Below are 26,738 nucleotides of genomic sequence, written 5' to 3'. Positions count from 1 at the left end.
CCATTCAGAGTCTGCATAGCAGACTACACATGACCTATTGATTTATGCATTGCTCCACGCTTGTACGAGCAGAGTGGTTACGTAACCGGTTTATGGAATAGAGGAGCCCGCAACTGTGAAGCAGTTGGGTTTGGTTGCGTTTTTCAGAGCAGTGTCTCGCAGCATTCATTCATTCATTCATTCACACACACACACACACACACACACACACCCCTCATACACACATCATGCGGTGCCCTCTCACACCCAATACATCCCCCCCACAAACCTATCATGATGACTACCGCATCAGACGAACAGTTGGATTTATGAAAAGTTGCATGACTACGTGCGAGTACTTAACAGTATTTCACAGGTTACACTTTTAAGCGCCTTATCCTTTGCCTTATGTCCACAGGCCTGTGCGAGACGAATTTCAACTAGACTCAATTTGTTGTCCTGTTTCAAAGAAAGGATTTAAAAGATGTGAGTACTTTCCACTCTTTCAATTAACAAGGTCATTATTAATTATATGATATGTTCTCTGACGTTACTTCTCCCTGTGTGGGGAAATAAGGTTGACCATGGACCTATCCATCATGGGTTGACCATGTTAGATGTTGGGCCCATTCTTTTGTTCTTTGAGACAAATGCTTGATTTTTAGACACTAGCTGTCATTTTCCATTACAACTATTCTTCATATAGCTTGGCTCATAAGTAAATTGAATTTTTTTTTATATATTTTTTTCTAAATCAAAAATATTGATTGAAAATGACAATTTTCTTGAAATTGTAGTGACTTGACTATATCTTTTTATATATCTGTATCTCTATGTTCTTTCCATGTATATATTTTCATTTATATTTCAATATTCTGTACATGTATATAAATTCTTTCTTTTATTTCCATTTCATGTCTATATTCTAACTTGTTTCTGCCATGTGCAATGTACTATACTTTACTTGCACAGAATAAGGCAACTCATTTCCTGCCCAAATCTGCTTGGCAAACACGTACTTATATTAAGAAACAACCTTCCTTTTGTTTTTAGACTTAATTAGAGCAAACATCCTTTCATTTTTCCTTGTTTATTGCAATGAACTTGCAGGTATACAACATCACTACAGAGATGCTTGCATGTTTGCTTTTCTCACAGTCTGCTTCTCTCTTCTTTGTTCTTTTCAACTGTGTTTTGCCCCCCTTTTTGGCGCTTATTTCTTTGTCTCATCTTTTCTGATGTTGGTAAAACAACTTGTTTTCTCTACCACATCATCACTCTACTCTCTGCCTTCGTCCTGACCACTCATGCTGACCATCTCATCCCGGCATCTCATCCAGCTGCTCATAGTGAGGATCGACTCAAATCTTGTGGAGGATCAATTTATACTCGTTTCTCTATCTTTTCCAATTCTTACTTCTTACCATTATTTCCACTCCTTCGAAGTCTATATTTATTCTGCATATTTAATGAGCTCATTACTTCACGAGACATATTGTGACATCTATCTCTTCTTCTACTCTATTTGAAATTGTTACGTGTAAATATTTCTTATCACGGGATTTGTGCAATTTAGTCAGGGGCCTTAAAGGGGAAGTTCACCCAGAAAAAAAGTTTATTGTAAAAATAGCAGAAAAATGATAAAAAATATTGCCGAATGTTTGAGAAAAATTCATCAAATAATTAAAAAGTTATTAGAAATTCAATTATTTGATTTGTGACGTCATATGCGAGCAGCATTCCCTACATAGCGAATGGTAAAAAATCAATGAAATGTCATTTTCTCAGAAAATTGAAAATGGTTTTCACTGTAACTTTTGTATATCAATAGACAAATCATTTCACACCCGATCATGAAAAGAAAACAAAATTAAGTCATCAGGAACCATACAAAAATTTGAAATTCATACATTTTATATTACATAACACATGGGGTAGCTGCTCGTTTATGACGTCACAAATCCAAAATTTTGAACTCTAATAACTTTCTTACCCTTTAACGGATTTTCCTCAAACCTTCACCAATATTTTTTACTATTTTTTCTGCTATTTTTTACAACAAAGTTTTCTTCAGGGTGAACTTCCCCTTTAACAAAATTTTGGGGACAGGATTTACAAAAACGCCATTTTTTGCATGTGCGTCCCTGGTATCAAAAGCATTAATTCTAGATAGGGTGCCCCGAAATCGATGAAGGGCACCCTATTTTAAAATGCTAATTTATGCAAAATCTCATACCATATCTCACTAAAAATAATTTTCAAATGCCCAATTTTTGTGTATTTGGGTCTTCTTTTGCTAAACATTCAACTGCAGGTCGATTTTTATAAAATTGGTGAGTATGAATCAATTTTTAAGGTTAATTTATGCAAATTATATGCAAATCACATGTAAAAACACATGTATTATCATATATCGACATATAGAATTGTCAAAATCACATTTTTTATCCACATGTGTCACTGGTACCAAAAGCATTAATTCTTGATAGGATGCCTCGATATCAATGACTGGAATCCTTTTTCATAGGGCTAATTTATGCAAAATTATGCAAAATCACACTATTCACCGTGAATTATTGTATATGTATAGTACAGACCTAAACTTTTCTATAGAAGCCTATTTCTTTTTTTTTTTCGGGGGGGGGGGGGTGGGGTACTTGGGATTTATTTTGACGGGGCATCAAATCTAGATAGATTTCTGTACAGTTCCTGAATAAGAATCATTTTTCAATGTTAATTAATGCAAATTTATGCAAAATTTATGCAAATATGTGTAAAACTCATCAACTATCCTATTTTGAGGTTTTAAACCGAGGGACAAGCACAACACTATGCATATGAGACACTGTTACACAATTCATTCATTATGGTGACTGTCCATGCGACCAGAGGAGAGCATCATGTTTAAAATGCAAATTTATGCAAATTATAAATCCTGTGCATACCCCTTTCACAATTAAAAAATACCCGAAATCATATGGAAAAGATAAACAGTATTTCACCTTTCTTTTCAAAGCAATTCAAGAGGTCAGATTTCTTTTCCAAGTAGAGTTTTCCCCTGTCAGAAAGAGGGGGTTATATGGATGGTTCTCATGGCAGAAAAAGATGTCCATGTCTGCCCCTCTGACAACTATGTACTTTTTTTTTAGAACAGGGACACATAAGATTTGAGCAAAGAGACCTGATCCTTCTTCTTTTTCTGTCGTCCCTTGATTGAATATGACCTGTATAATTTCAGTGATTTTTCTTTATTGGCTTATGAATTGATCTCTATCTCTAAAACTAAGGTAACACGAAGACCAAATTCTCCCAATCAATTTTAGGCCGAATCAGAGTCGAATCTGTCTGGAATAGGTCCCGAATCAGAGCTATCGACTTCCCAAAATAATTGTCCAAATGCCTCCCCAAAATTAATTCAACAGAATTCCATCCGAATACATCCCAAATGTGGCTCGAAAAAATGTGTCTTGGCCACATTGTCGTTTTCATTTACATCCACAAAAAAACAACAATGCTTCCACGAACGACTGGTATTTCACAGTTTGTCAAGTACATTGTGCAACATGCTAAGATATGCATTCAAAGTAGGAATGCAACAAATACCTTCATTAAGTGTTCATTGGTGTGCCATTCTAGTCACCTGGTCTATTTAATTTCTTCATCCTGCTATGTAAGGCAAGCTTACGTAATATCTTGCTTTGAAATCTGCCTGTCATGATGAAAGAAATGAAAGGTCATTTGACCAAAATTGCCCATGAAGTAACTACGAACTGGTCTATAGCGACGTATTTCAGGCATAGATCTGTTTAGGTTTCAGACTTTCAGGGGACCGATCCAGCTTTCGTCAAGGACCGGGTATGGAAATATTTTAATCCACTATTTCCGCTATAAGCTTATGTTTGTTGTTGGTTTTTCGAGGGGGGGGTATGGTCCTAACTAAAGACTATGGAGTTGTAAGTTAGCCATCTTATACTCCTCTCATAAACCTATCCTCCAATTACTTTACTTTCTTTCATTACCTTCGAAATGCGTTCATAAAGTCAAAATCTGGTCCTCATGCTGCTATTATGCGGATAATAGCAGCATTAAAATAATGCGGATAACTCTGGTCCTCCTCCGATTTTACGACCAAATTATGCTGCTATATTAGCCGCATAATTGGGTTTATGAAAGGTTTATTATATAAGGCTGAAATTCATAATTCGAGCGCGAAGCGCTAGCTTATTTTTAAGATTGCATGTGTTTATAGCCCTGAAAAATGAACATTTAGAGCAATTATCATATTCATGAATAAAATGCGTATCTAACTGCACACTGATTGTGAAAGTGCAGCGCGAAAGGGACCTGTCCATGAATAATTGCAGTGAATCATGAACATAGGATACTATCTCACCTTTCAAAAAAAATGTTGATTTACTGACACGAAGGTGAACCCTTTTAGTACTGTTCAACAAGTCGGAAAAGGATAAAGATCTCGTATTTATGTGATTGCGAAAGACATTCTTCGTGTATAGCGTTTTTTTTTTTTTGAAAACAGGCGCATCTAACTGAACAATCGATGCGAAGGCAAAGTGCGAGCATCATACTGACATGGAAAGGAGATGATTCAAATGACTGTTTGTGGGAATTCATGAAAAGGATGGGTATCTAACCAATGCGAGCGCGTAGAGCAAGATGAGATTTCCTTGATATTCAGGATGCGTATCTCGCTCATACAAAATACAAAAAAACTTGAAATCGCAAGCAAAAGAGCAAAATAGTTTGTGCATATAGATGTGAAAACGGGAGATTTCAAGTCCCATGTAATCCTCATGAGGCTTTTATTAGCAGATTATCAAGATTTTTGAAAATATCTCATTTGAAAAACTCAGACGCAGCCTACGTAAGCTTCAGATCAAAGTTCAAACAAAACAAATTTCCGTGGTTGGACCATAAAATATATATTTATATATATATACTAGAGGTGATTTCCACAGATTATGAACTTTTGCTTGGGAATTAGTCTCAGTTAACAATAGGCTGTTTCTGTTTTGCGTCGTACGGAGGGTTCTTCATGAGAAAGAAAAACGAAGATTGGTGAATCAAGACCGAAGACTCTGAACAAAACACATATTTGCAATTTTTCGTCAGCTCTGTTGCGGCTCACCAATTTTCGACAAAGCCCTCCGAACTGTTCATTGTTATTTGATGGGCATTTTCAATACTGTGTTCTTAAATCAGCCATGCGTCGTGGAAACGATAAACTCCCTATTAAGCTCAGGGGCGTGTATACCCTTTTCATAAACCCAATTATGCGGCTATAATAGCAGCATAATTTGGTCGTAAAATCGGAGGAGGAACAGAGTAATCCGCATTATTTTGATGCCGCTTTTATCCGCATAATAGCAGCATCGGGACGCATTTCCAAATAATGCGGATAATTGCCATGGTGCGGTCACAAGGTCACCCTTTTCCAACACCACCGGAGGGGCGTGTCCAGTTGTCATGACGATTATCCGCCTTTTTCAGGACGGGCGCTCGTAAAAATAGTGCGTTGAATTATCCGCATTACTCTTAGGCGGCTAATTGGAGGATGGGTTTATGAAAATGTATTAAACAGGGGTTGGTGGCCGAGAGTGGCAAGAGCCCAAAACTTCCCGGTCATATTATAATGTGAACAGGTTTTTTTAATGATTGTGCGCGAGGGTTCGTGCAGCATGCACGTGTGAAAAGGTTACATAGAAGCGAGTGGGAATCTAACTTTATGATGGTTTTCGATGATGATATTTAGAAAATGATATTACACCTTTTTCCCCCTTTTTCATTTATTGATTTATTCAAATCCATTAAATTATATCGAGCATAATTATGAAAAAAAAACAAGAAATAAAGAAACAAAGATAGTAAGATGCAAATAAGATAAGAAAGCGAAGATTTACAAAGGCTATACAGTACATGCATAAAATGAACGCGAAATGGGAAGCTGCAAAAGAACAAGCCAAAGGTTTTGTCGAGGCAGTCCCTATCTACAGTTAAATATAAATTCCTAAATTAAAGACTTGTAAACGTATAGTAAGGGAATATAATGGGATGAATTAAATTTAGATTTTCAATGGTTGAATTAAAAGAAAGTTTTTACGATTTAAAGGAATTTAAATATGAAATCTTTTTGATGTTATGGGGAAGAGAATTCGAAATGCAAGGTCGTTTAAATTTAAAAGAAAAGAAAGATGCTGTATTTTTACATTCTTCAACGTAATAATTTACAGGATTTCTAGTGTTATAACTGCATTAATATTTTACATTTGATCATAGAGGCAAGATTATACAGCACTTTATTTTGTTCATGTTTAAAATAATTAATGTGATACAATATTGATTCAATCGATATATTGAGGAAATTAATTTTTTAAGTCTTTTTGAGGGAGCATTAAAATCAGACATGCAACATATTCTAACAATCTTCTTTTGTAATTTCAACAATCCAATGTAGGGTATGACAGTGTAACAAAACATTAAATGAGGCAAAATCACCCTTTCCTTTCTTTTCTCCTTTTTTTGTTCTTGGTTGTAGAACTTTCGGGGGTCATGGGCCCAAACTTCCCCATCTGTACGCCGTTGCTATAGGGTTCGGGAAGGAGCCCTGGGACTTCTCGAGATTCGGACAGTTTAAGCCTTGAAGATGGCCGCTATTTTTATTCAAATCACGAGTCTGGTTTCCACAACACATTACCTCAATCAGTAATGCAATAAACCAAGTATTTTGAGGGGTACAGCATGGCAATAATGGAATAACTTCTAATAAAATGAAATTCTATTGTTATAGGTTTTGACATTATATTCAGCAAATAACATATTGTAATTTACTTTTCCTTTTATTTTCTGTCGTTTCCTCCCTCATTTTTTTTTGTGGAACATAGCCACCCCTCCTCCACGTACGCCGGTGCTTAAACCTAAAGGCATGGTCACACCGCCCGAGCGTTGTTGGAGCGGTCGTGGAGCGGAGAGAAAAAATCATCACCGCTCGCTACCGTTCACCATTTTCGATTTCGATTGTTTTTTTTTTTAGATTTACGTTTTCGATTTTTTCCCCCCAATTTTGTGAGCGAAATTCGGCCCTCTTTCCCTACCGCTCCACGACCGCTCCAACAACGCTCGGGCGGTGTGACCATGCCTTTACAGATGCAGACCTGGTACCCGGACCTGAGGCAGAGTCTCCGATGGCGTTGGATATCCCAATTTGTCATCGTTAACAGATTTCGAAAGCTGACTGTGAAATCCGTCCGCCTTTTCCCTTTTTCAATTATAGTATGCACTGTACCTGCTCCACAAGATGGCTATTTGCTGTTCTCGCCTTTGTTGGTATCTCTACTGTGCACGTCCTCCGACTCAACCTCAGTGTCGTCATGGTAACGATAGCAAAGACCAATCACAGTGCACATTTGCAGTCACATGACATTAACGCATCGACTCAGACATGCTCTCGCGCAGAAGAGAAAGGAATGTATAGTTCATCAAAGTCAGCTGATTTGAACGTGAGTATTGCCAATTCATAAAATAATAGCTATGAGAAATCAGTGCGTCCCAGAAAAAGCGAAACCGAGATTTAGTGATTATTTTATCATAACTTTATCATGAATAAGATAGACAAATGATCTACCAACGTAAAGCTTACAATCTCCTCCTTCATCTGATACTACTTAGATTATTCCTCATTCACGCATGAGTGAGCAAAAACAATTCAAAGAAAGGATGCCAAAAACTCAATTGGCGGGGGTATCTATTTTTTTTAAAGTCACATCACTAAAAAGTTCGATATCTGCTCTTTCATTTGATACCTTAATCACAAAAAATGGTCAAGTAAAAATGTTATGATCCCTCGAAACAATGCTTGTATTTCCATAATTTCATTAAATAAACGTGTTTTCACCAGTTTCCCCACAGAAGCTATCGCACGGTAACAAAAGAGTTAATGCATTGCTGATCGTCAACAAAACGGAGCAGTGAGTTTGAACGTTTTTGCAGTGCACAACTACTTCACGCAGATGATAATATCATGGTGAAAATATCCGTTTGCGCCAAAATGTCTATCTTGACATATAAGAGCCCTTTTTGGCTTTGTCCCCCCCCCCCCCCTCACAAACGAACATACCTTCCGCCGCGCCAGAGTCGGCTTGATTTAAACCAAAAACATACCAACTTACCAACCAAAGGGGGGTAGTCCCAGTAATATTCTGTAATCAATATATTATTGATTTTGTTCGTAAAATTAATAACCACTGATATAGATACATTGCTGCATTGTACTAAGATAGTATATCAAAATCAAATGTATAACATGTAATACACATTATACGTTTCTCAAAGACTGAATGCTTGTATTATCAACTTAAAAAAGAAAATGTGATGTTTGACAATGCTGATCCTTTTAAAGGTCTGCTGACAATTTCTACCCACCTTTTACAAACCTTTCAAAATATTTTGTTTTCATACCGGATCGGTCGATGTTTTATTTCGATTTAGTTTAGATTCCATCTCTGCTTCAATTCCTTACCATGCTTAGAGTCCCTTCTCTTTAGGGGGATCATTTTTTATTCATTTTTTATTTATAACATAATTATACAGCAACAATAAAAAAACAATTACATGAAATATCACACATAAAATACAATATAAAGAAAAAAATTGAATAAAAAAGAATAGAAAAAGGAATGAAGGAGCGACATGAATTCCAATACATAGAGATTAATAAAGATAACCACGAACATTCATAGCAAATTACAGCTCAAATCTCCATTTGCGGAAATGAAGAGTTAGTTTACCTTGCTTTTTGGCTATCCTCTATTAACATTCAAATATATTTTAAAAGCTTGGTAGGTGGGAGAACTTTATTGGGATCATTGACGTAAATTACGGGGGATGGGGGGATATACCCCCACACTTTTTGGTGGGGTGGCGTGTACAAATATCCCCACACTAAGAAAGAAAATATATTCTGATTAATCCGTTAGTAAAATCTGTGAATATCTGTCATAAACAACCATCATATTTTTAGAATTTCTGTTAGAAAATGCGATTGAAAATTCGAAAAATTGTTATTTTTTGCTAAATCGCTTCGCTTGCTCGCAAAATAAATGTCAAAATGTGTGTATGGGGGTCTGTGGGGGTCAGTGAGAGTGTGTGCTTATACGTAAGTGTGGGGAACGACAGAAAAAAAAATCGTCAAAAAAGTCAATCATCCCCTCCCCCCATTCCTCAGAGTGGATTTTCGCCAGTGATGGGGATCATGATATAGGTCTATATAATATTGTGACGTCCTCGAATCCAACTTTCAGCTGACACGGTTTTCTTGTCAGGATGCCACCGTGCATGACCGTTAGTTGCTGATGGTTTATGGAAAAGACTGGTGAACAACCATTACCAACCAGCGACTCTTGCCTGGTTTCTCCAGTCAGATCTTACGTCGACTGCAATCGATCACCTTTCACGTCTCTCTTCAGTCAAAAAATCTTACATCCGTCGACCATTCAGTCACCAGCATTCGTTTCACACACCAATTATCATTTGTCCTTATTATAACGCTCCAATTAACGTATAGTCCAGAGTGCTAGTGCAGGATCAAGTTTGATCTTTACCTTAAATCAGTGTTTCCACTTTGAAGGAAGTTCGGATCGGTTCGGATCATTTTCAGGTAATGAAAGAATCCGGGGAAAAAATACCGGGAAATCCGAAAATCGTACAATTAAACAAAAATTAAACGTTGCAACTTTTAATATTCATGTCATACCTTAAAGAATTGTTTACCTCGATACGTAGCTCAAAAATTTCCGCTCTTGCTCTGCGCTTGCATTTTGTAATTTTGTTCATATTTCTAAAGAGGGCATTAACAAAAAAATTAAATTCTTTGATTTTCGTTACCTGGACCAAATTTGTATAGGCTCGCTGTATTATTGCCCCATTTTTGTTAAAATTCATAACTTTAAAATTCCAGGAAATATCTATGAATTTCGGGAAATTTGGAATTCATTTTTTGTCTCGCCCACCAGAGGTGAAGGCGAGACTTAGGGATCCAAATGTCGTCTGTCGTCCGTCCGTCACAAATCTAATGACACATAACTCCACAACGGTAAGTCGCTTTTCAACCAAACTTGGATGGTAGAAGGACTTGGGGGACCTGCATGTTATGCTGCAGTTGGAGGTCACATGGTAAGGTCAAAGGTCATTTTCAGGTCAACGTTAAAGTTTACATGCAAGACTCTCTTATGACACCTAACTCCGCAACCGTAGGTCACTTTTCAAACAAACTTGGATGGTAGATGGACTTTGGGGACCTGCATGATATGCTGCAGTCGGAGGTCACATGGTAAGGTCAAAGGTCATTTTCAGGTCAACGTTAAAGTTTACATGCAAGACTCTCTTATGACACCTAACTCCGCAACCGTAAGTCGCTTTTCAACGAAATTTGGATGGTAGATGGACTTGGGGACCTGCATGTTAGGCTGCAGTCGGAGGTCACATGGTAAGGTCAAAGGTCATTTTCAGGTCAACGTTAAAGTTTACATGCAAGACTCTCTAATGACACCTAACTCTGCAACCGTAAGTCACTTTTCAACCAAACTTGGATGGTGGATGGACTTGGGGGACCTGCATGTTATGCTGCAGTCGGAGGTCACACAATAAGGTCAAAGGTCATTTTCAGGTCAACCCTACCTAACTCCGCAACCGTAAGGTGCTTTTCAACCAAACTTGGATGGTAGATGGACTTAGGGGACCTCCATGTTATGTTGTAGTCGGAAGTCACACGATAAGGTCAAAAGGTAATTTTCAGGTCAACATTACCTAACTCCGCAACCGTAAGGTGCTTTTCAACCAAACTTGGATGGTAGATTGACTTGGGGGACCTGCATGTTATGCTGCAGTCGGAGGTCACATAAGGTCAAAGGTCATTTTCAGGTCAACATTAAAATTTACGTGCAAGGCTCTAAAGGCAAGTGTTATTCCATCCCAGTCATATTACAATGAAGTTTCGATACAATTCTGTTGCATGCCCTCGCGAATCACGATATTTCTGGTTATTTTCATACGTGGGCGAGACACAAAATCGCTTTTGCCTTGTTTATTAAGGAAATTTGTTTTGGATCGATGGAAACACTGCCTTTAATTTATCAAAGATTAAATGCACAGAACATATATGAGACCCATGAAAGGTTAGGCGGACCGTGTGAAATGGGCTAAGCTTTGAAATACTATCCTCCCATTTTCCAATGATTCCTCATATGTATGTATTTACTAAAACTTCGATAAAATCATGAAACAATTACTAAAATGACTACGATAGCTACAATAACTTTATTGAATTTGCTAATCTGCCTGCTTTCTCAAATACAACGACTGGGTTATGCTATGCTCTTAGACAACTTTTTTGTTGCAGTTAATCAAAAGAAACAATGACAACTCTAACATGTTCATAAAATATGCGATTTTGTTAATTTTCATTAATTCACAGAACCCCGACACTTTTCCACATAGTCTATATTTACAGACCCTAATAAGCTCTCAATGACAGTAAAGCAGATATATAGTTCGTTACAATCTGTGTAAAATATAAAAAGAAAATATAATGATACACGGAGTAGCAGTAGCTGCTTGCATACGACATGTACGAGTTTACAAATACAACATTTTTTAAGAATTACTCTATTATTCTTTGATGATTTCGGTCTAACTTCTCGTCCCTCATTTTGTGCTTGTATCAATACTGTCTGGATGCCATTTATTTAGAGTATTTATTTAGATGGAGAGTGGTTTGTACACCACGAACGCGTCCCAGTCGCTGTTAATGAGAATTGTCCCGTCTTCCTTTTTCTCCGAGCACTGCTCCGAACCCATATAATCGACAACCTCCTGATAGAGCTCGGGCGACGTACCACGGAGATCAATGATTTGACTGAAGAAATCGACGATGAGCTTCCCTTCCTTTGACCCTTCCTGGAAACAGCTTGTTATGTCCCCGTATAATCTCTGGTGATTTTCTTCGAACTTGATATTGAGATCCAACAGGCTCTGTCGGATATCGTTACTGCCTGGGTATGGTCCGGCCACTTCCTGTACTTGGGGAAAGCGGTTCCACACCAGCTGGAAACCGCATGAATCTGCAACGTGAAATGCGGGGAAAAAATCCAGTTTTATTTAATATCAGTATTTCATTTAATGAAATTTAATGGAATGTTATCTCATGTATCATTTGGTAATATGAAGTCATGTGATGTGCCATCCGATCGTGTATCACGTTTCCTGTCATTTAATTCAATCTCTTATTTCCTTTAATCTCCGTAGTTTCAAGTCTTCCGAGATTTGATTTTCAAGTGTTTTGTGTGTTCATGAATTTTTTTGGCTGTCTCTCCTCCATTTGACTAGATATCATGATAGAGCTTACCTATATCAGTTATTGAAAAACTTCTTACCCGAGAGAGTGGTTATTAACATAACTCCGCCCTCCTCCAAGGAGGCATAGAGATATCGTAAGGTATCGTTAACGTCATCGATGTAGTAAATGGATTGCATAGCGTTGATGAAGTGGTATTTGGGTGGATGCTCGCCCTCGTGCTCACGATACTCGTCAAAGACCATCTGACGGAGGTCAAAATCAATGCCTTTGAATTTGGACATGTCGCTCTCTAGAACAGAGCGATAGATAGCTAGCTGTTTTTCCGCTGGCTCCACCACTACATTCCGAACAGACTTGAAATGGCCATTGATGATTCCCGCCATTTTGCGATCAATCTCTCCTGTTTAAGAACAAAAAAGGGGTGAAAATGGAAATTATAAATAACTCCAGGCGATATTCCACCCTAATATGACATTGATGGCGGAAGCAATTCTCAATCCATGCAATATGATTGACTTGGGTGCCCACGCTCAGTGGTTGACGATACACCCGAACAAAACTTTTACAAAAATCGATGACGAGAACTGAACCATACACCATTCATGTGGGACATGTAGGATATGAATTTTAATCAAAGATAATACGTGTCGATGGATCAATGAAAGATTTAACACATCAAGGGAGGGTGGCGAGACCAGTTGACTTGGAGTTTTGTAATCATAAGTTTTGACATTTTCACATGGTTGAGATCAAACAATTCACGAGTGAAATATACATCTTAGAGCCGATAGGGATCCTAGATTACAAAGAGTTGAATATTGTGAATTTTACATTTTTCTTGATTATGACTTAAAGACATTGAAACAACGACGTCGCGACGTCGATCCTGGGGTGAAGGTGGGGGACTACATGATTACATCCCACAATATATCAGATATGTATGACCTATGTCATGCCCCAATAATTTACGATCGAACATAGTAATATCCATGACGAATCAAATGCAGGGGCGGCGGGGCGAAGTTGTAAGTGGGGGGGGGGGCACAGGGAAATAAGGGCACTATCTTAAACATGGCCGTATGGCCGGGGGGGGGCAGCACGCGTAAACGTTTTGGAAAAAACTTAAAAGCAAGGAGCGAAGTGATCGAGCTTACCATCGAGGCGGTTTTGCAGTGAAATTGATAGGTTTTGTGCATACTTTTGGCAAATTTTGTGAAAAATTTGGAGTAAAAAAATGTGATTTTTCAAAATTTCGGGAGGGGGGGAGGTAACTGCCCCTGCCTCCCCCATGCGTACAGCCATGATCTTGAAACAAAGTAAAAGAAAAAAAGATTTATCTACCCGACTCAAATGACTCATGAACTTAAGGCATGTAGGATTATTTTGACAAGTATTTTCATTCATTATGCACTTGCAGAAGGAAGCAGAACATCACTCAATAAACTTGTTTTTCATAGCAACTTATCTGATATGAAGGCCAGGCACCTACGAGTAAGGCAAAGGGCACTTGTTAACACATAAAGACAGGTCCTTCTTATGTGAAAGGGGCATAGAACTTCAACACGTTCGTGGGGGCACGTACTTTTCTTAGGTAAAAAAGGGCACTGATACAAGAAATGGCACCTATAAGAATGTAGAGGGGCACTTACTAACGGCATAAAACGGGTCCTTCTCAGGTGAGAGGGGCACAGGACATGTTCCTGAGGGTCACTTCTCTTGGATAAAAAGGGGCACTTATACGAGAAAGGGCGTTCATAAGGGGCAATTTTTGGGGTAAAAGGGGGCACTGATTCGAGAAAGGGCACTTACAAGAAGGCAAGGGAGCACTTGCTCAGACATAAAACGGGTCCTTCTCAGGTGAAAGGGGCACAGAACACGTTCGTAAGGGAGCATTTTATTATTATTATTATTTTTTTTTTTGGGGGGGGGGGGGTAATCGGCACTTATGCGAGAAAGGGCACTTGGTAACACCTAAAACGGGTCCTCTTCCAATAAAAGGGGCACATGCAGTACACATTCGTGAGGGGCATTAAAAAATGGCACTTATACGAGAAAGGGCACTTGGTAACACCTAAAACGGGTCCTCTTTCGATAAAAGGGGCACAGTACACGTTCGTGAGGGGGAATTTTTCTTGCATAAAAAGGGCACTTTTCAGTGCTTCAAAAAAGTGTGGGGGGCACTGTGCCCCCCCCCAGGATCGCAGCCCCTGATCAAATCACAAGTATGATCATGATGATCATGATCGTGGACCGTGGTAGTATTGAATGTCGTATACACGGATGATGACCATTTTTCATAGCAGAATTTTCTTTGGTTTATTACTATTGAATGAAATCATTCCTTTTAGAAATTGTCATAAACAGATGGATGGAGAAAGAAAAAAAATACCAGGATATAAAAGATTTAGCCAGGTATAGGGCTAATGACCTAATAGAGAAATTTTCAGGATTGTGCCATTAAATGGATATGTATCTCACTGATCACATAACGCGAGCGCGAAGCGCGAGCTGAAAAAATGTTTGATATTCAGACGGTATCAGACCTAAAAATGGGACATTGTATTTGTAAGCAAATCTTTGTCATCATGAAAACGTACCCGTCTTACTAAAGAAGCAATGCGAGCGCGAAGTGCGAGTCCGGGCTGAAAATGGTCCGGGCTGAAAATATTTATATCTAAAAAAAGTGGAGAATAGTTCAAAGGGCAAAATGCTGAAAATTACATCAAAATCGGATAAAAAATAACGAAGTTATTGAACTTTAAATTGTATCAATATTTTGTGAAAACAGTTATATGCACATCGTCATGAATATTTATTAGGTGGGCTCATGATGTCACATCCCCACTTTCCCTTTTCTTATAAATATGAAATGAACCCATAGAAAATGTAAATACAGCGCGTCCCCCAAAAAATGTCCCTCTGACATACGACTGAATTAATTCTAAAATTTGGTAGGATTCTCAAATAAATGTTCATGAGCAGAAAACTCATTTCATGTTCTAACTTCTATGAAAATTTCATTGGTCGCGCTTCAGCGATTTTGAATACACACTCTGTTACGTAACAGTGGTGCATTTTAGCTCATTCCAAGTTTGCAGCATTGATGCATTTCTTCATTGTCTATGGCATGTTAACCCCCATTCTGACATCCAGGATCTGAGCAGGGATAATTCTCTAATCATATCTAGGCTCATCAAATCATAAATTTGAGCATGTTCAGAAGGACAAGAAACATAAAAAATTAAGTTTGTTTGATGATTGATAAGGGGAATCAGTGCACCAACTTGAAAGAAAATGTGAATGATGGATGAGTAAAATAAGCTGAAAAAGGGGGAATCCACAAGTTAATCACCCTTTGCGGAAAGGAACTATACCAAAGAAAATTTTGACTTTTTTCTTTTAAAAAGTTACACTGAATTATTGAAATTGACCTCAGTAGCTAATTAACTAAAAAAAGTAATGAAAGCAAAAATGCAGTATTGTTGGAATTATGCATGAAACAGACATGACCCGTTGTCTCAATCATTGTTCATCTCCCGTTTATCAAACATGAAATGAACTGTCAAATACTGTTTTTGCCCTTCTGAACATGCTCAAGGTTGTGATTTGATGAGCCTGGTTAGATCATGGAGATTTTCCTGGTCAGATCAGGGAATTTCTTGGTCAGAACAAGGAGATAGAGGTGATATCTCCTTGGTCAGAATGGTCAAAGGGGGTTGATATGCAAGAAAGTGCAGAACACAAAGCAGTGTTGCATGCATACAAACTTGGAATGGGGTGAAAAGCACCACTGTTGCATAATAGGCTGTGTATTCAAAACCACAGATGCGAGACCAATGAATATTTTTATAAAAGTTAAAACATGAGATAGGCTTCCTATATCCATACATTTCATTGAGAATAATTTTTTATTTTTGGAAGTTATTAAGCCGCATATCAGAGGGACATTTTTTGGGGACGCGCTGTATGATCAAATACTTGTGGGTTTAACACTTTACTGGTATGAAGTGGGGAGGACATATCAAAGATCAATATTTGTGTCCTTGCTTTCAAAATACAAAACGATTTAGCCCCAGCTTATCTGGGACCACTTATCTGAATGTAAAAGTAATGTATCTTATAAAACGCGATATTCTGAACAAAGTCCCCTTCCAATACCCTGCCCAAGGACGGACTATATTTCGAATATGTTGCTGCCGTCTTATTCAATTCGCTCCCTTGTGGTATACAAATATGCATGGCACTCCATGCATTAAAAAAACACACCAAATCGTTAAAGTTCAGACTGTGACTGTCATACATGTAATTACACTGAATAACTTGATGGAGATGTATAATGATTCCATGATAATTGTTGATTTCACTCTATTGTATATAATGTATTCTGTTTTTACTTTATGATTATGTTAATGCATTGAATTGCAATGGTGTTGAGTTATTTTTTAAACTGCAGGGCGCTTTTGGAAAGCATTTTGCATAACTGAACATGTCTATCCTGAAGTATAAAATAAAGAAAATAAGTAAATAAATAAATGAATAAATAAAACAGACAATGCGAGCACAATGAGTAATGAACACATAGACCCTAAGGAAATCATATGTTTCATATAGGCCTAGTTATGAAAAAATATTTCTTATTTAATATGATATAAATATATATAATATAATACATGTAATAAAACATAATATATGAGATAATATACAATAATTTCTTCTTCTTTCCCCCCTACGTTTATCTTCTTTTCCTCTTTTCTCTCGATTTTTTTGCCAGCCGATTGGGGGTCGTGGTTACGCCACTTTCATCACACCAGGATTGTGTCTATTGAAGTGAACATTTCTTAGATTTGCTTGGGAAGTGTAGAGTAGGAATTGACTCATTCAGTGTCACTTCACTTGCCATTTCCGAACTCTTTTCTCATTTGTATCAGTATTTGGCCAAGGATTTAGCTCAATCCATGATATCTGAAGAATTGTTTAATTTCCAGATGACGTTAAATGTGTTTGGAGTTCTCAAGTATTCTTTCGGTGACCATGATGCATTTCCTTTTCCATGATGAGTTGGTGCTCGATCCCCGGGGGGGGGGGGGCACTTACATTGACGAGTGGATACAATGCGCGACCAAAAAACACGTAACACGATAGGGCACGTTACGTACGAAACGTGATAATGGTGTCAAAAACACAAAAATAATGAAAAAAGGGTATCCATTTCACTAGGAAAATTACGTGTTTAGGGTCGAATTTGGGGGGATTATAAAACTAAATTAAAATGTTTTATAAAGGATGTCCTTTTTGCCCCAACACTTCGTGTTTAGAGTCCGATTTGCGCGAGGTGTAGAAGCTAGGTGGGGTCGTACCAAACCAAATAATGTTAAGCCGACGACCGAAGAACCTGTAACAATAAAACAGGCTGTAGTACTTGTTTAGGGGTTCATTTCAAGGAATATTTGCCAAGAACGGTTTTGTTTCCAATACTTGTTAAGGGTAGGGTTTCACACGCCAAAACTCGTTAAGGGGTGCATTTTCAGAATATGGAAATTACGTGTTTAGGGTGCTTTTCGTGACCCCATGGTCGCACATGGTATCCACTCGCAAGGCGCCGGAAGCGGGGGGGCAGGGGGGGCACTTGCCCCCCCAAATAAAATTTTGGGGGGGGCAAAACGAGATTTTGCCCCCCCCCAACGTGCCCCCTGAAAGATGAAAAATGATAAATTATTTAAGGACAAAAGTAAATGAAGGCACTTTTCTGCCTGAAAATTGTCATTTCCATTGTCAAAAATGAAAAAATTTTGCCCCTGACGGGGCAAATACATTATCATAGTAAGCCTCGCGTCTTTTGACGAACAGTTCCTCTGTGAAACATAGCTTGGATAAGCCCCTTTTCCATCTTATTACAGTGTGATAACGTTTAAACCTTTTAATGAATACATTTCAGACTAAAAGCGAATGGCAAATTGATAGTGGTCCACCAATGATTAGGTTTATAATTCTATGATTGTGTCGTCTAACAAACGCGCGGTCGCCCAGAAACGCTCAGACCGGACCCGATATAACTAACGCGCGTGAACACTATATAGTTACTCGAGCAAGATATGGAATCTATGTCATAGCTGTCAAGCCCAGAAACCATAACATCTCGAGAAACTTGTTTCAATTATTTCATTTTCAACTAAATATAAATTGAGTTAATACAGTGATAACAAGAGAGCGGTGTTGGCTCAGTCGGTAACGCGTCTGCCCGTCGAAGTCGAACCAAAGATCGTAGGTTCGAGTCCACCCTGGGCGGATGACTGAAGTCAGTGCGTTGTGTGTAAACGTCTCTCCCATGTTTCATAGATGCAGGCTATGTTACAATGGAAAACACTCCGTCCCTCGGATAGGACGTTAAATGGAGGCCCCGTGTAGAGGAGAGTCACCACCTTGGCACGTTAAGAACCCACTGCACTATTCGTATAAGAGTAGGGGGAAACCCCGGTGTCGAGGTCCACCTGCATCCCCCCCCAATCAGTTATATCGGAGAGACCTGTGGATCATAGTGATTCAGTTCGCTTTTCGCCTCCCAGGCACAGGTGACGCCAAACAAATAATAATAACAATTCAGTGCACTAAAGAAAATACCAAGGTCATTTCTACTCAATATAGACATGTTATCAGAAAATTACACTCAGAATAATCATGTGTAGAGGATTATAATTTATAATTTGTCAAAATGGTGAATCCCACTCGAAAGCAACTTAGAGATAATGTTTAGACATGAAAAAAATAAAATCATCTGTGAAAGTGTCTTCTTGACCGGACTCATATTATCCGAGATATGAATAATAATGTAAAGAATATAAAAGAAAAAAAATAAGCGTTACAGTAGTGCTCTACAGTTTTATAAAATAAATCTTAAGATATTTTCACAGCCCCGTATTTTCCTCTATTTCTATTCATTGGCATGATTGGAAGGCGTTTTGTCTGATACTATTTCAGCTCATATATAGCACTTATGTATTTTAGATTCCAAAACTTCTTCCCATTACCTGTTACCAATCAGATCGAGATGGCAGCTATGTTCTCTGGTTCATCCCAGCTTTTGTTATTCATGGACGTTTGCAAAAAAAAAAAAAAAAAACCCGGGAGTGGGTGGGGCTGCAAGACCTAAATTTTCGAAGAAACGTAAGAGCGAGGGGATTTGTGATGGGGGAGCTTTTGCATTTTCTAGAATGAAATTGAAGGATTTCGTGCACACTTTTGGTGAATTTTGTGAATTTTGCCCTCTCGATCGGCGGTCCCGGCTGCGTACGGTCATGTTTGTCATCTTAAAGTCTTTAAAAGGCCTATATTACACTGGTTTGAAACAATTTCGTTTGCAATAAGGCTCGTAATTTGCTGGAACTGCGACCCTGGTCATGAAGAAACACCAGGCTGGGTCAGAAGGGAGGAAACAGAAGGAGCAAAAAGAACTCCAAGACTGTTTAATTCTCAAGAAATTTATTTTTGAATGCACTTAGAAACGCAACTTTTATACTCTATTTTTACACAAAATCCTTACCGGGGGGGGGGGGTCCCATAGCCTCTCCCGCTCGATCGCTTCGGTTACTCACGCTGTCAAAAATATTGTGCCCCCTCAGTCGGGATTTTGCCCCCCCAAAACTGAAAGTGTTCCGGCGCGCCTGGCCTGTCCACTCGTGAATGGAAGTGTCCCCCCCCCCCCCCGGGTGCTCGATTTAGATCGATAATTGCACAGCGCATGATGTACTTCCAAATCCCAAATTAAAAAGCAGGCAAATTATCACAGGGGTCATTAATCTTCAGCATACATTAACCATGCTCACAGCTCATAATATAGCACAAAATTTAGCATTTAATAATGAGTTCAAAAGATTAGCGACATGTCTAGGTCACGACAAGTTTGCAGAAAAACTTGAAGCATGATAATAATCTAAAGAATATTCACATAACCTCATACTACGTTCAGAAGTCAAATCAAGTAACTAAATAATAATCAATCATTCTTTAAAATACTCCAGGTGGGTGTTTCATAAAGCTCTTCGTAAATTAAGAGCGACTGGTGATCCTTTCTTACGCGCTGAATAATCACCAACATATAATGGTGAACGTCTTCTGCCACAAGAAAGGACCACCAGTCGTTCTTAAAGTCGCTCTTAACTTACGAACAGACTTATGAAACGGGCCCCAGAGCTAATCAGAGGAGCTATTACAAGATCTACAGTACGCTCGCCACACAGTGCCCCCCCCCCAAATAATAATAATAATAATGAAATAAAACAAATGTCCCTCTGACATACGGCTGAATTAGGTCCCAAAGTGAAAGTCCCAAACATATTTAGTATCATTTTTAATTAAATGTACAGAACTAGAAAGCTCATTTCAGTTTATAACTTCTGTGAAAGTTTCATTGGTCTAGCTTCAGCGGTTTTGAATACACCACTTTCTTGGGAGTGGGTTGAGGATATGAATCTGCGTGTGAGGGTTTGTAATGTGGGATGAGGATGTGTTGAGTATTACTGTTAGCTCCATGATAAAAACAATTACTCGCACACATGCACAGACTTCGATTAAAAAATCCACCGTGACCCCATCTCATCAGATCAAGTTGCACTAATCAAGACCTTACATGCACCATACAAGAAAACCTGCGTGGAGTGTATAAGGGGTCATTGAAAAACAGTTTTCAATTTATTAGCTAACGATCTTGGCCTTATAGATCAAAAGGTACACTAATAGAGTGGTACAAGCAGTGCTTCCACTTTTCAAATCGGAACTTCCTGGAATTTACTCTGAAAGTTCTTGGAATTTTACAAAATTTCCTGGAATTTTCAGAACGGTTATCCAGTCTTCTGTAAGTTATAATTCTCTTCTTTAAACACAAAAAATAAATATAGGGCCCAGTGTCGTAATTGAGCCAAACACTTTGAGGGGGCGAAACAAGACGTAACGGGCAAAGTTTATGAATAGCTGCGAGCGAGCAAATTTTTTGACATTTCAATTAAGAAGATCCAATTTTGTGATAGATTTTGACATAATATTCAGATAACATAATATCGTTCTCGAAAATGATATACTTCCTGGATTCTTGGAATTTCCTGGATTCCAGGAAGAGTGGAAGCACTGGGTACAAGACTACAAGTACCGTAATACAATGGACCCTACCAAATGGTATACTTACCCGATCCGGTTCCGATTCCAAGCACCTTAATCTGTGTTTCTGCTGAGAAGCTCTCTCTCAATTTCTGCAACACCATTTTAGGAAATGTGTTCTCTGTCCATTCGAGCAAATGTGAAAACTTGTTGCTTTTCTTTGCATAGACCTGGTACATCTCTGTGTAGTAGTCTGGATCACTCAGCGTATACTTCATTTTTGTCTTTTCCATGATCTAAAGCAAAAGGTTTGTTTCCAGAAGCGTGGGCAAGAACGAATCCTCATCAGTAGGCAAATGTCCCATGTAAAATCACATTGACGGCATACGGGAACAAGCGTATACGATTGACCTTCCATTCACATAATTATATCCACTCATATTTACGGGAAATGAATAACTCAGACGAAGGGGTACTCAGCATGGCTGAACGAATTGTAAAGCATGGAGTAAAGCAAAACAAGCAACATCGGTATAGCAGCAGTCATGCATGGCCGCAACCCTGGATTTTTATGGTTTGGTGCAGAGAACGGGATACTTCTAAATTAATTGAGAAAAGATAGATATATATATATTATCATAACATAATGTCATTATTCTGATTCATGTTAACAATGTCACTTTCTTTCAACATCTGGTATTGGTATATTCTTCGAAATCTCTGTGGATGTTGTGTATATAAATACTGGCTTTATTAATTAGACATTTATTTTTATTTCTCCATCGAAAATAATGTTTATTGTACTAATATATATACATAACACTCAGTGGCGTAACTACGGGGGGGCACGCCCCCCCCCCCCATCGGCTGGCCAAAAAAAAAACGGGAAAAGGGAGGAAAGAGGGAAAAGGAAGAGAAACGTAGTGGGGAAAGAAGAAATTATTGTTCATAATAATGTTATCTTATATTATGTTAGTCCTACATGTATATTACATAAAGAAGCATTTTTTCATAACTTTATGAAACATTATTTGCTTCATTGTGTCTTATTGTTCCTGGTACTCGCATAGAATGTTTAACGAGATATATAATCGGGTTGTACTAAAACCTCCCGTTTTCAAATCAATATCTAACAAATATATTTCCTCGCAATTCGAGTTATTATTGTTTCATAAAGTGATTGCCCTATTTTAAGGTCTTAATATAAAACATTTCCTGTCCGTGTTAACGTTCGCATTAGTGGTTTGGTAAGATTTCTGCTCTTCATGAACTCCTAAAATCAGTCCCTAAAATGTCAATTTTCTGATCTGAATATCAAAAATTTTCAGCTCGCGCTTCGCGCTCGCATCATTTGGTTAGTGAATACTGTACGTAGGGTCTCAGTGAATTCCTACAAACAAGCCTTAGAATGTCCCTCTTCAGGTCTGAATTTCCTAATGAATTTTTAGGTCGCGCTTCGCACTCGCAGCATTTGCTCAAAAAACCAGCAAGCGCTTGGCACTTGCATTAGATGACTATGGTGAGATATGTATACTCTTAATGGATTCCTAAAAAAACATAGTCCTTTAAATATCCATGTTTGGGTCAATATATACAAAAATTTAAGCTCGCGCTTCGCGCTCGCATCTTTTGGTTAGTGAAATACGTAAGGTCTTAGGGAATTCCAACAAACACACGTTATAGAATGCCCCTCTTCTGAATTTTCTAAATTTTCAGCTCGCGCTTGCAGTATTTGATTAGTAAGATGCGTATGATAATCATGATTACAATGACTACAGAAGGTGCTTCATGACTGTGTTCAGATGTAATTCTAACAAATCAGCAAAAGATGGCACTAGCATTAGATGAGATGATGAGATATTTATACTCTTAATGGATTCTAAAATATAGTTCTTAAGATTTCCCAGTTTAGGGTCAATATATCAAAAAAAATTTAGCTCGCGCTTCGCGCTCGCATTGTTTTTTCAGCGAGACAGTTACGTATCATGATTACAAAAAAATTGTTTATGATATCCCTTTTTAGCTCTGAATATCAAAGATTTTCAGCGCGATCAGTGAGATACATATCCGTTTAATGGCACCACATGTCCTTAAAAATATCTCTATTAGGACAGTATACCTCACAACTGAGTGCGCTCCCTAAGTGACCCGAAATTTTTGCTGGTGCCCCCCCCCCCCAAGCCGTGACTCACGGTACGCCACTGCATAACACACCATATTCCAAAATACAATTAATCAATATTCCCTTCTAAATGTATTGAATTTGAGCTACTACGTGTTATCTAGAAACAACCTCAAGGCATAGTAACAGCAAATCTTTGTGCAAAATACGAAACTATGAAAGTTTAAAAGAAACCGGGAAAGGAATGAATGAATATAAGTTCTGGCCCCTGGCTCCTTGAGATCTCACGTTGTTGCACTAAAAAAAGCATTCTTTCTAGATCTTCTCTATTCCCCAAGTTGTCCGGATTTTTGTCAGATAATCATCATCATTGTCCTATTATAATTAGTAATGTAACTACCTTTCAAGCCTGTCTATAGCAGGGGCCGCGGGGGCTGGGGGTGCTTCAGCCCCCACTTTTTTCCAAAACCGTGTAAAAAACGTAAAAATTACCATATAATTGTGATTTTTTGCATGATCAGCCCCCCCCCCACTTTAAAAACCGTTCCTCGGCCCCTGTATAGTGACCACTAAAACCAATTCTATGGAGGCAGATTGTGTTTATGAGAACCTGTCTACAGTAGCCACCTGTCTTTAAAGGCCACATTTTGTGTTTCCTCTGGGTGGATCATTATATTATAGACAGGTTTCACTGGGTGAGCTGCAACTATATAGTCTGCAGGCACAGACCTGATTGGAACTTTATTTATTTATTTATTTGTTTATTTCAAATATTTTTGATCAACAAGTGTGCCTCCACGCAAAGACTAGCACATACAAACCTTGCTTTTCCACGCCTTCAGTACACAAGGCATGAGTAGGCTGCTCATTCAGACCCTTAATTTGAGTGAGGGTTTGCCTGACAGACTAAGCTGCAACAACGTTAGTACGGTTTTGTTCACTAGGTTCAGCAACTCGCTCCCGGGACACCCCTCGGAACAATCTGAGGACAATCCGCGGTCGGGTCATTCCTATATAGAATTGTGCTGGGGGAAACCAAGGATTTCCGGAGAGAATGCCGTTGTATGAATTAATGTTACAAGTATATGAACTTTGCCATTCAGTGGTAACTACCTTGAAATCCTTCATTCTGCTTAGCACTGTTACCATGGTAAGTACCAACCTCAAGGCATAGTATGGTACCAAGGGAAACTCAAAACACACCTTTGGATGGAAAAGTTAATTATGATGGTATTTTTTTATGCAATTGTGCCCCAAAATTACATAATTGCTGCCCCCAACACTTCCTAGTCATGTCCGAACTCCTTTGATGGGCGGGCGCCTTAAAATGACCTCAGAAATAACCAATCTCTCTATCCCCCTCTCTCTCCATCTTCCCCTCTTTCTCTATTATACTCTGCAGCAAACCGAGTTTGAATGGAGCAGTAACACACAAGGCCTTCTTCTTGCCTCTTTCTATATTGGTTATGCTGTCATGAATGGACCGGTTGGGTGGCTCGCTGACAGTTTTGGCGGGAAATGGCTTTTTGCAGGTGGTGTGACTGTCTCTGCTATTATGAATATCGCTGCACCTAAAATCATACGTACCAGTCTACCGCTTTTCTTTGTGACCAGGGTTGTATCTGGTATGGCTGAGGTAAAGAATCACCCATTCAATTCAGTATCTATTCTTATCACTTCTGCCCCCCCCAAAAAAAACACACTGTTATTTCTCTGTAACATGGCAGTAACTTGGGATCCTTAGCCATTTGGTTGATACTTTCCCTTCTTAAATTGATGAATTCAAGTTCTGGATCACAGTCTGTTATAACATCCATTAAATGAATAACAAGAAAAAAAATAACTTCTTGATAAAATATGGAACTTATAAAACAATAAATACCCCCCCCCAAAAAAAAAAAAATGAAATTGAAACTTGGTATGAAAGCATCCAGTGAAGATATGGTTAAACCCTGTCTGAAGCTTTTTGCAAAATGTGTGATAACGTGGTTTGTGTATTATGGTCAAATCACGGCGTAGTTACAACATAACGCATTGTGATTTTCCTCCTGATTATCACATACACTCTTAAAAAGGATTGGTCAAAATGACCAATCTGTTGGTTAATATGTGTCCGACCGGTAAAATTGGTCAACATCAACCAAAATTTGGGTCGATTTGAACCAATAATTTGGTTGCTTTTGACCAATTTTATCGGTCGGACACATATTAACCAACAGATTGGTCATTTTGACCAATCCTTTTTTAGAGTGTAGTACATAATAAATATGTACGTGTTATAACACAAGATGTGCCATTGATAAACATAGTCCTACATGTATATTCCTTGTTGGAAATGCTTCATTGGTCATTACGACACTCGATGAGACGTGTGCTATGGAGTTTCTTTTGAAGATAGTTTTGAAAATTTTATGTAACTGATAATGGATGTTTAAAGATAAGTTTCATTTTCTTCAATCTCTCAAGGCCGTCACTTTTCCATCATCGAACACATTGGTAACAAAGTGGGCTCCTGAGAAGGAAACAAGGATGACGTCATTGATAGTGGGAGGTATAAAAAATCATTATATATATATATTTGATATTACATATTTTTAAATTATACATTTCTACCGTGAATTCATGGAAACCATAAAACATCAATATGGAAGTCTTTGTTGAAACTCATTGAATGTGCAATATATACATGTATATCACTTTTTAACCGAAACTTAAACTCCTTACAGGTTCAAGTCATCAATGTAATGTTCCAAGTAATTGTGAACGATTTTTATTACTTGCTATTAATGATTAAATCGTATATTCCATATTAATCTTGTCACATTTTCAATAGAAAAAATTACGCTCCGTTATCATTTTATTTTTCTACTGACCTCCTTTAAGTTCGAAAGGCTAGCTTCGCGTTTCCCTTGAAACTATCATTCAAAATGGTTTGGTCGCTCTTATTGATTCATACAGTCGCTTTTATGGATCTTATGAAATTAAATGAATTTGATCAATAAAAATATTTCACTTTTACTTTACTTTCCCTCGCAGTAATCGTTATTATTATTGTTCATTATTTATTATTATTGTTCATTATAAGGATTTTCATTTGGATCGGCTGTTGGTCAGTTTTTCTCAGGAATGATCTGTTCCTTCGTCGGTTGGGAAGCTAGCTTCTACATATTTGGTAAGAAGAGA

At 38.2% G+C, this 26,738-nt stretch overlaps 2 protein-coding genes across 2 annotated transcripts in view; one reads left to right on the top strand and one right to left on the bottom strand.

Annotated features, from left to right (window-relative positions):
- The first annotated feature begins 232 nt into the window (after positions 1 to 232).
- The window catches only part of LOC121423812 (sialin-like), a 34,530-nt gene continuing 8,024 nt past the window's right edge, over positions 233 to 26,738 (top strand). Inside the window, exons 1-5 of the mRNA XM_041619312.1 lie at positions 233 to 465; positions 7,268 to 7,493; positions 24,958 to 25,191; positions 26,022 to 26,106; positions 26,641 to 26,727. Coding sequence (XP_041475246.1) covers positions 7,269 to 7,493; positions 24,958 to 25,191; positions 26,022 to 26,106; positions 26,641 to 26,727 — 631 coding nt within the window. The 5' untranslated portion in view covers positions 233 to 465; position 7,268. The remainder of the gene's footprint in view (positions 466 to 7,267; positions 7,494 to 24,957; positions 25,192 to 26,021; positions 26,107 to 26,640; positions 26,728 to 26,738) is intronic.
- Positions 11,292 to 22,009, bottom strand: LOC121423828 (histamine N-methyltransferase B-like). The gene is made up of 3 exons (XM_041619336.1): positions 21,522 to 22,009; positions 12,423 to 12,746; positions 11,292 to 12,110 (listed from the first exon to the last, which is right to left on the bottom strand). Exons 1-3 carry the CDS (start codon positions 21,724 to 21,726, stop codon positions 11,749 to 11,751), a joined length of 891 nt encoding a protein of 296 aa, XP_041475270.1. The 5' UTR covers positions 21,727 to 22,009; the 3' UTR covers positions 11,292 to 11,748.

The sequence above is a fragment of the Lytechinus variegatus genome, chromosome 1 (genome assembly GCF_018143015.1).
Source record: "Lytechinus variegatus isolate NC3 chromosome 1, Lvar_3.0, whole genome shotgun sequence".
NCBI classification, from domain to species: Eukaryota; Metazoa; Echinodermata; class Echinoidea; order Temnopleuroida; family Toxopneustidae; genus Lytechinus; species Lytechinus variegatus.
The sequence above is the reverse complement of the archived record's forward strand: the minus strand, read 5'-3'. Positions and strand labels throughout refer to the sequence as shown.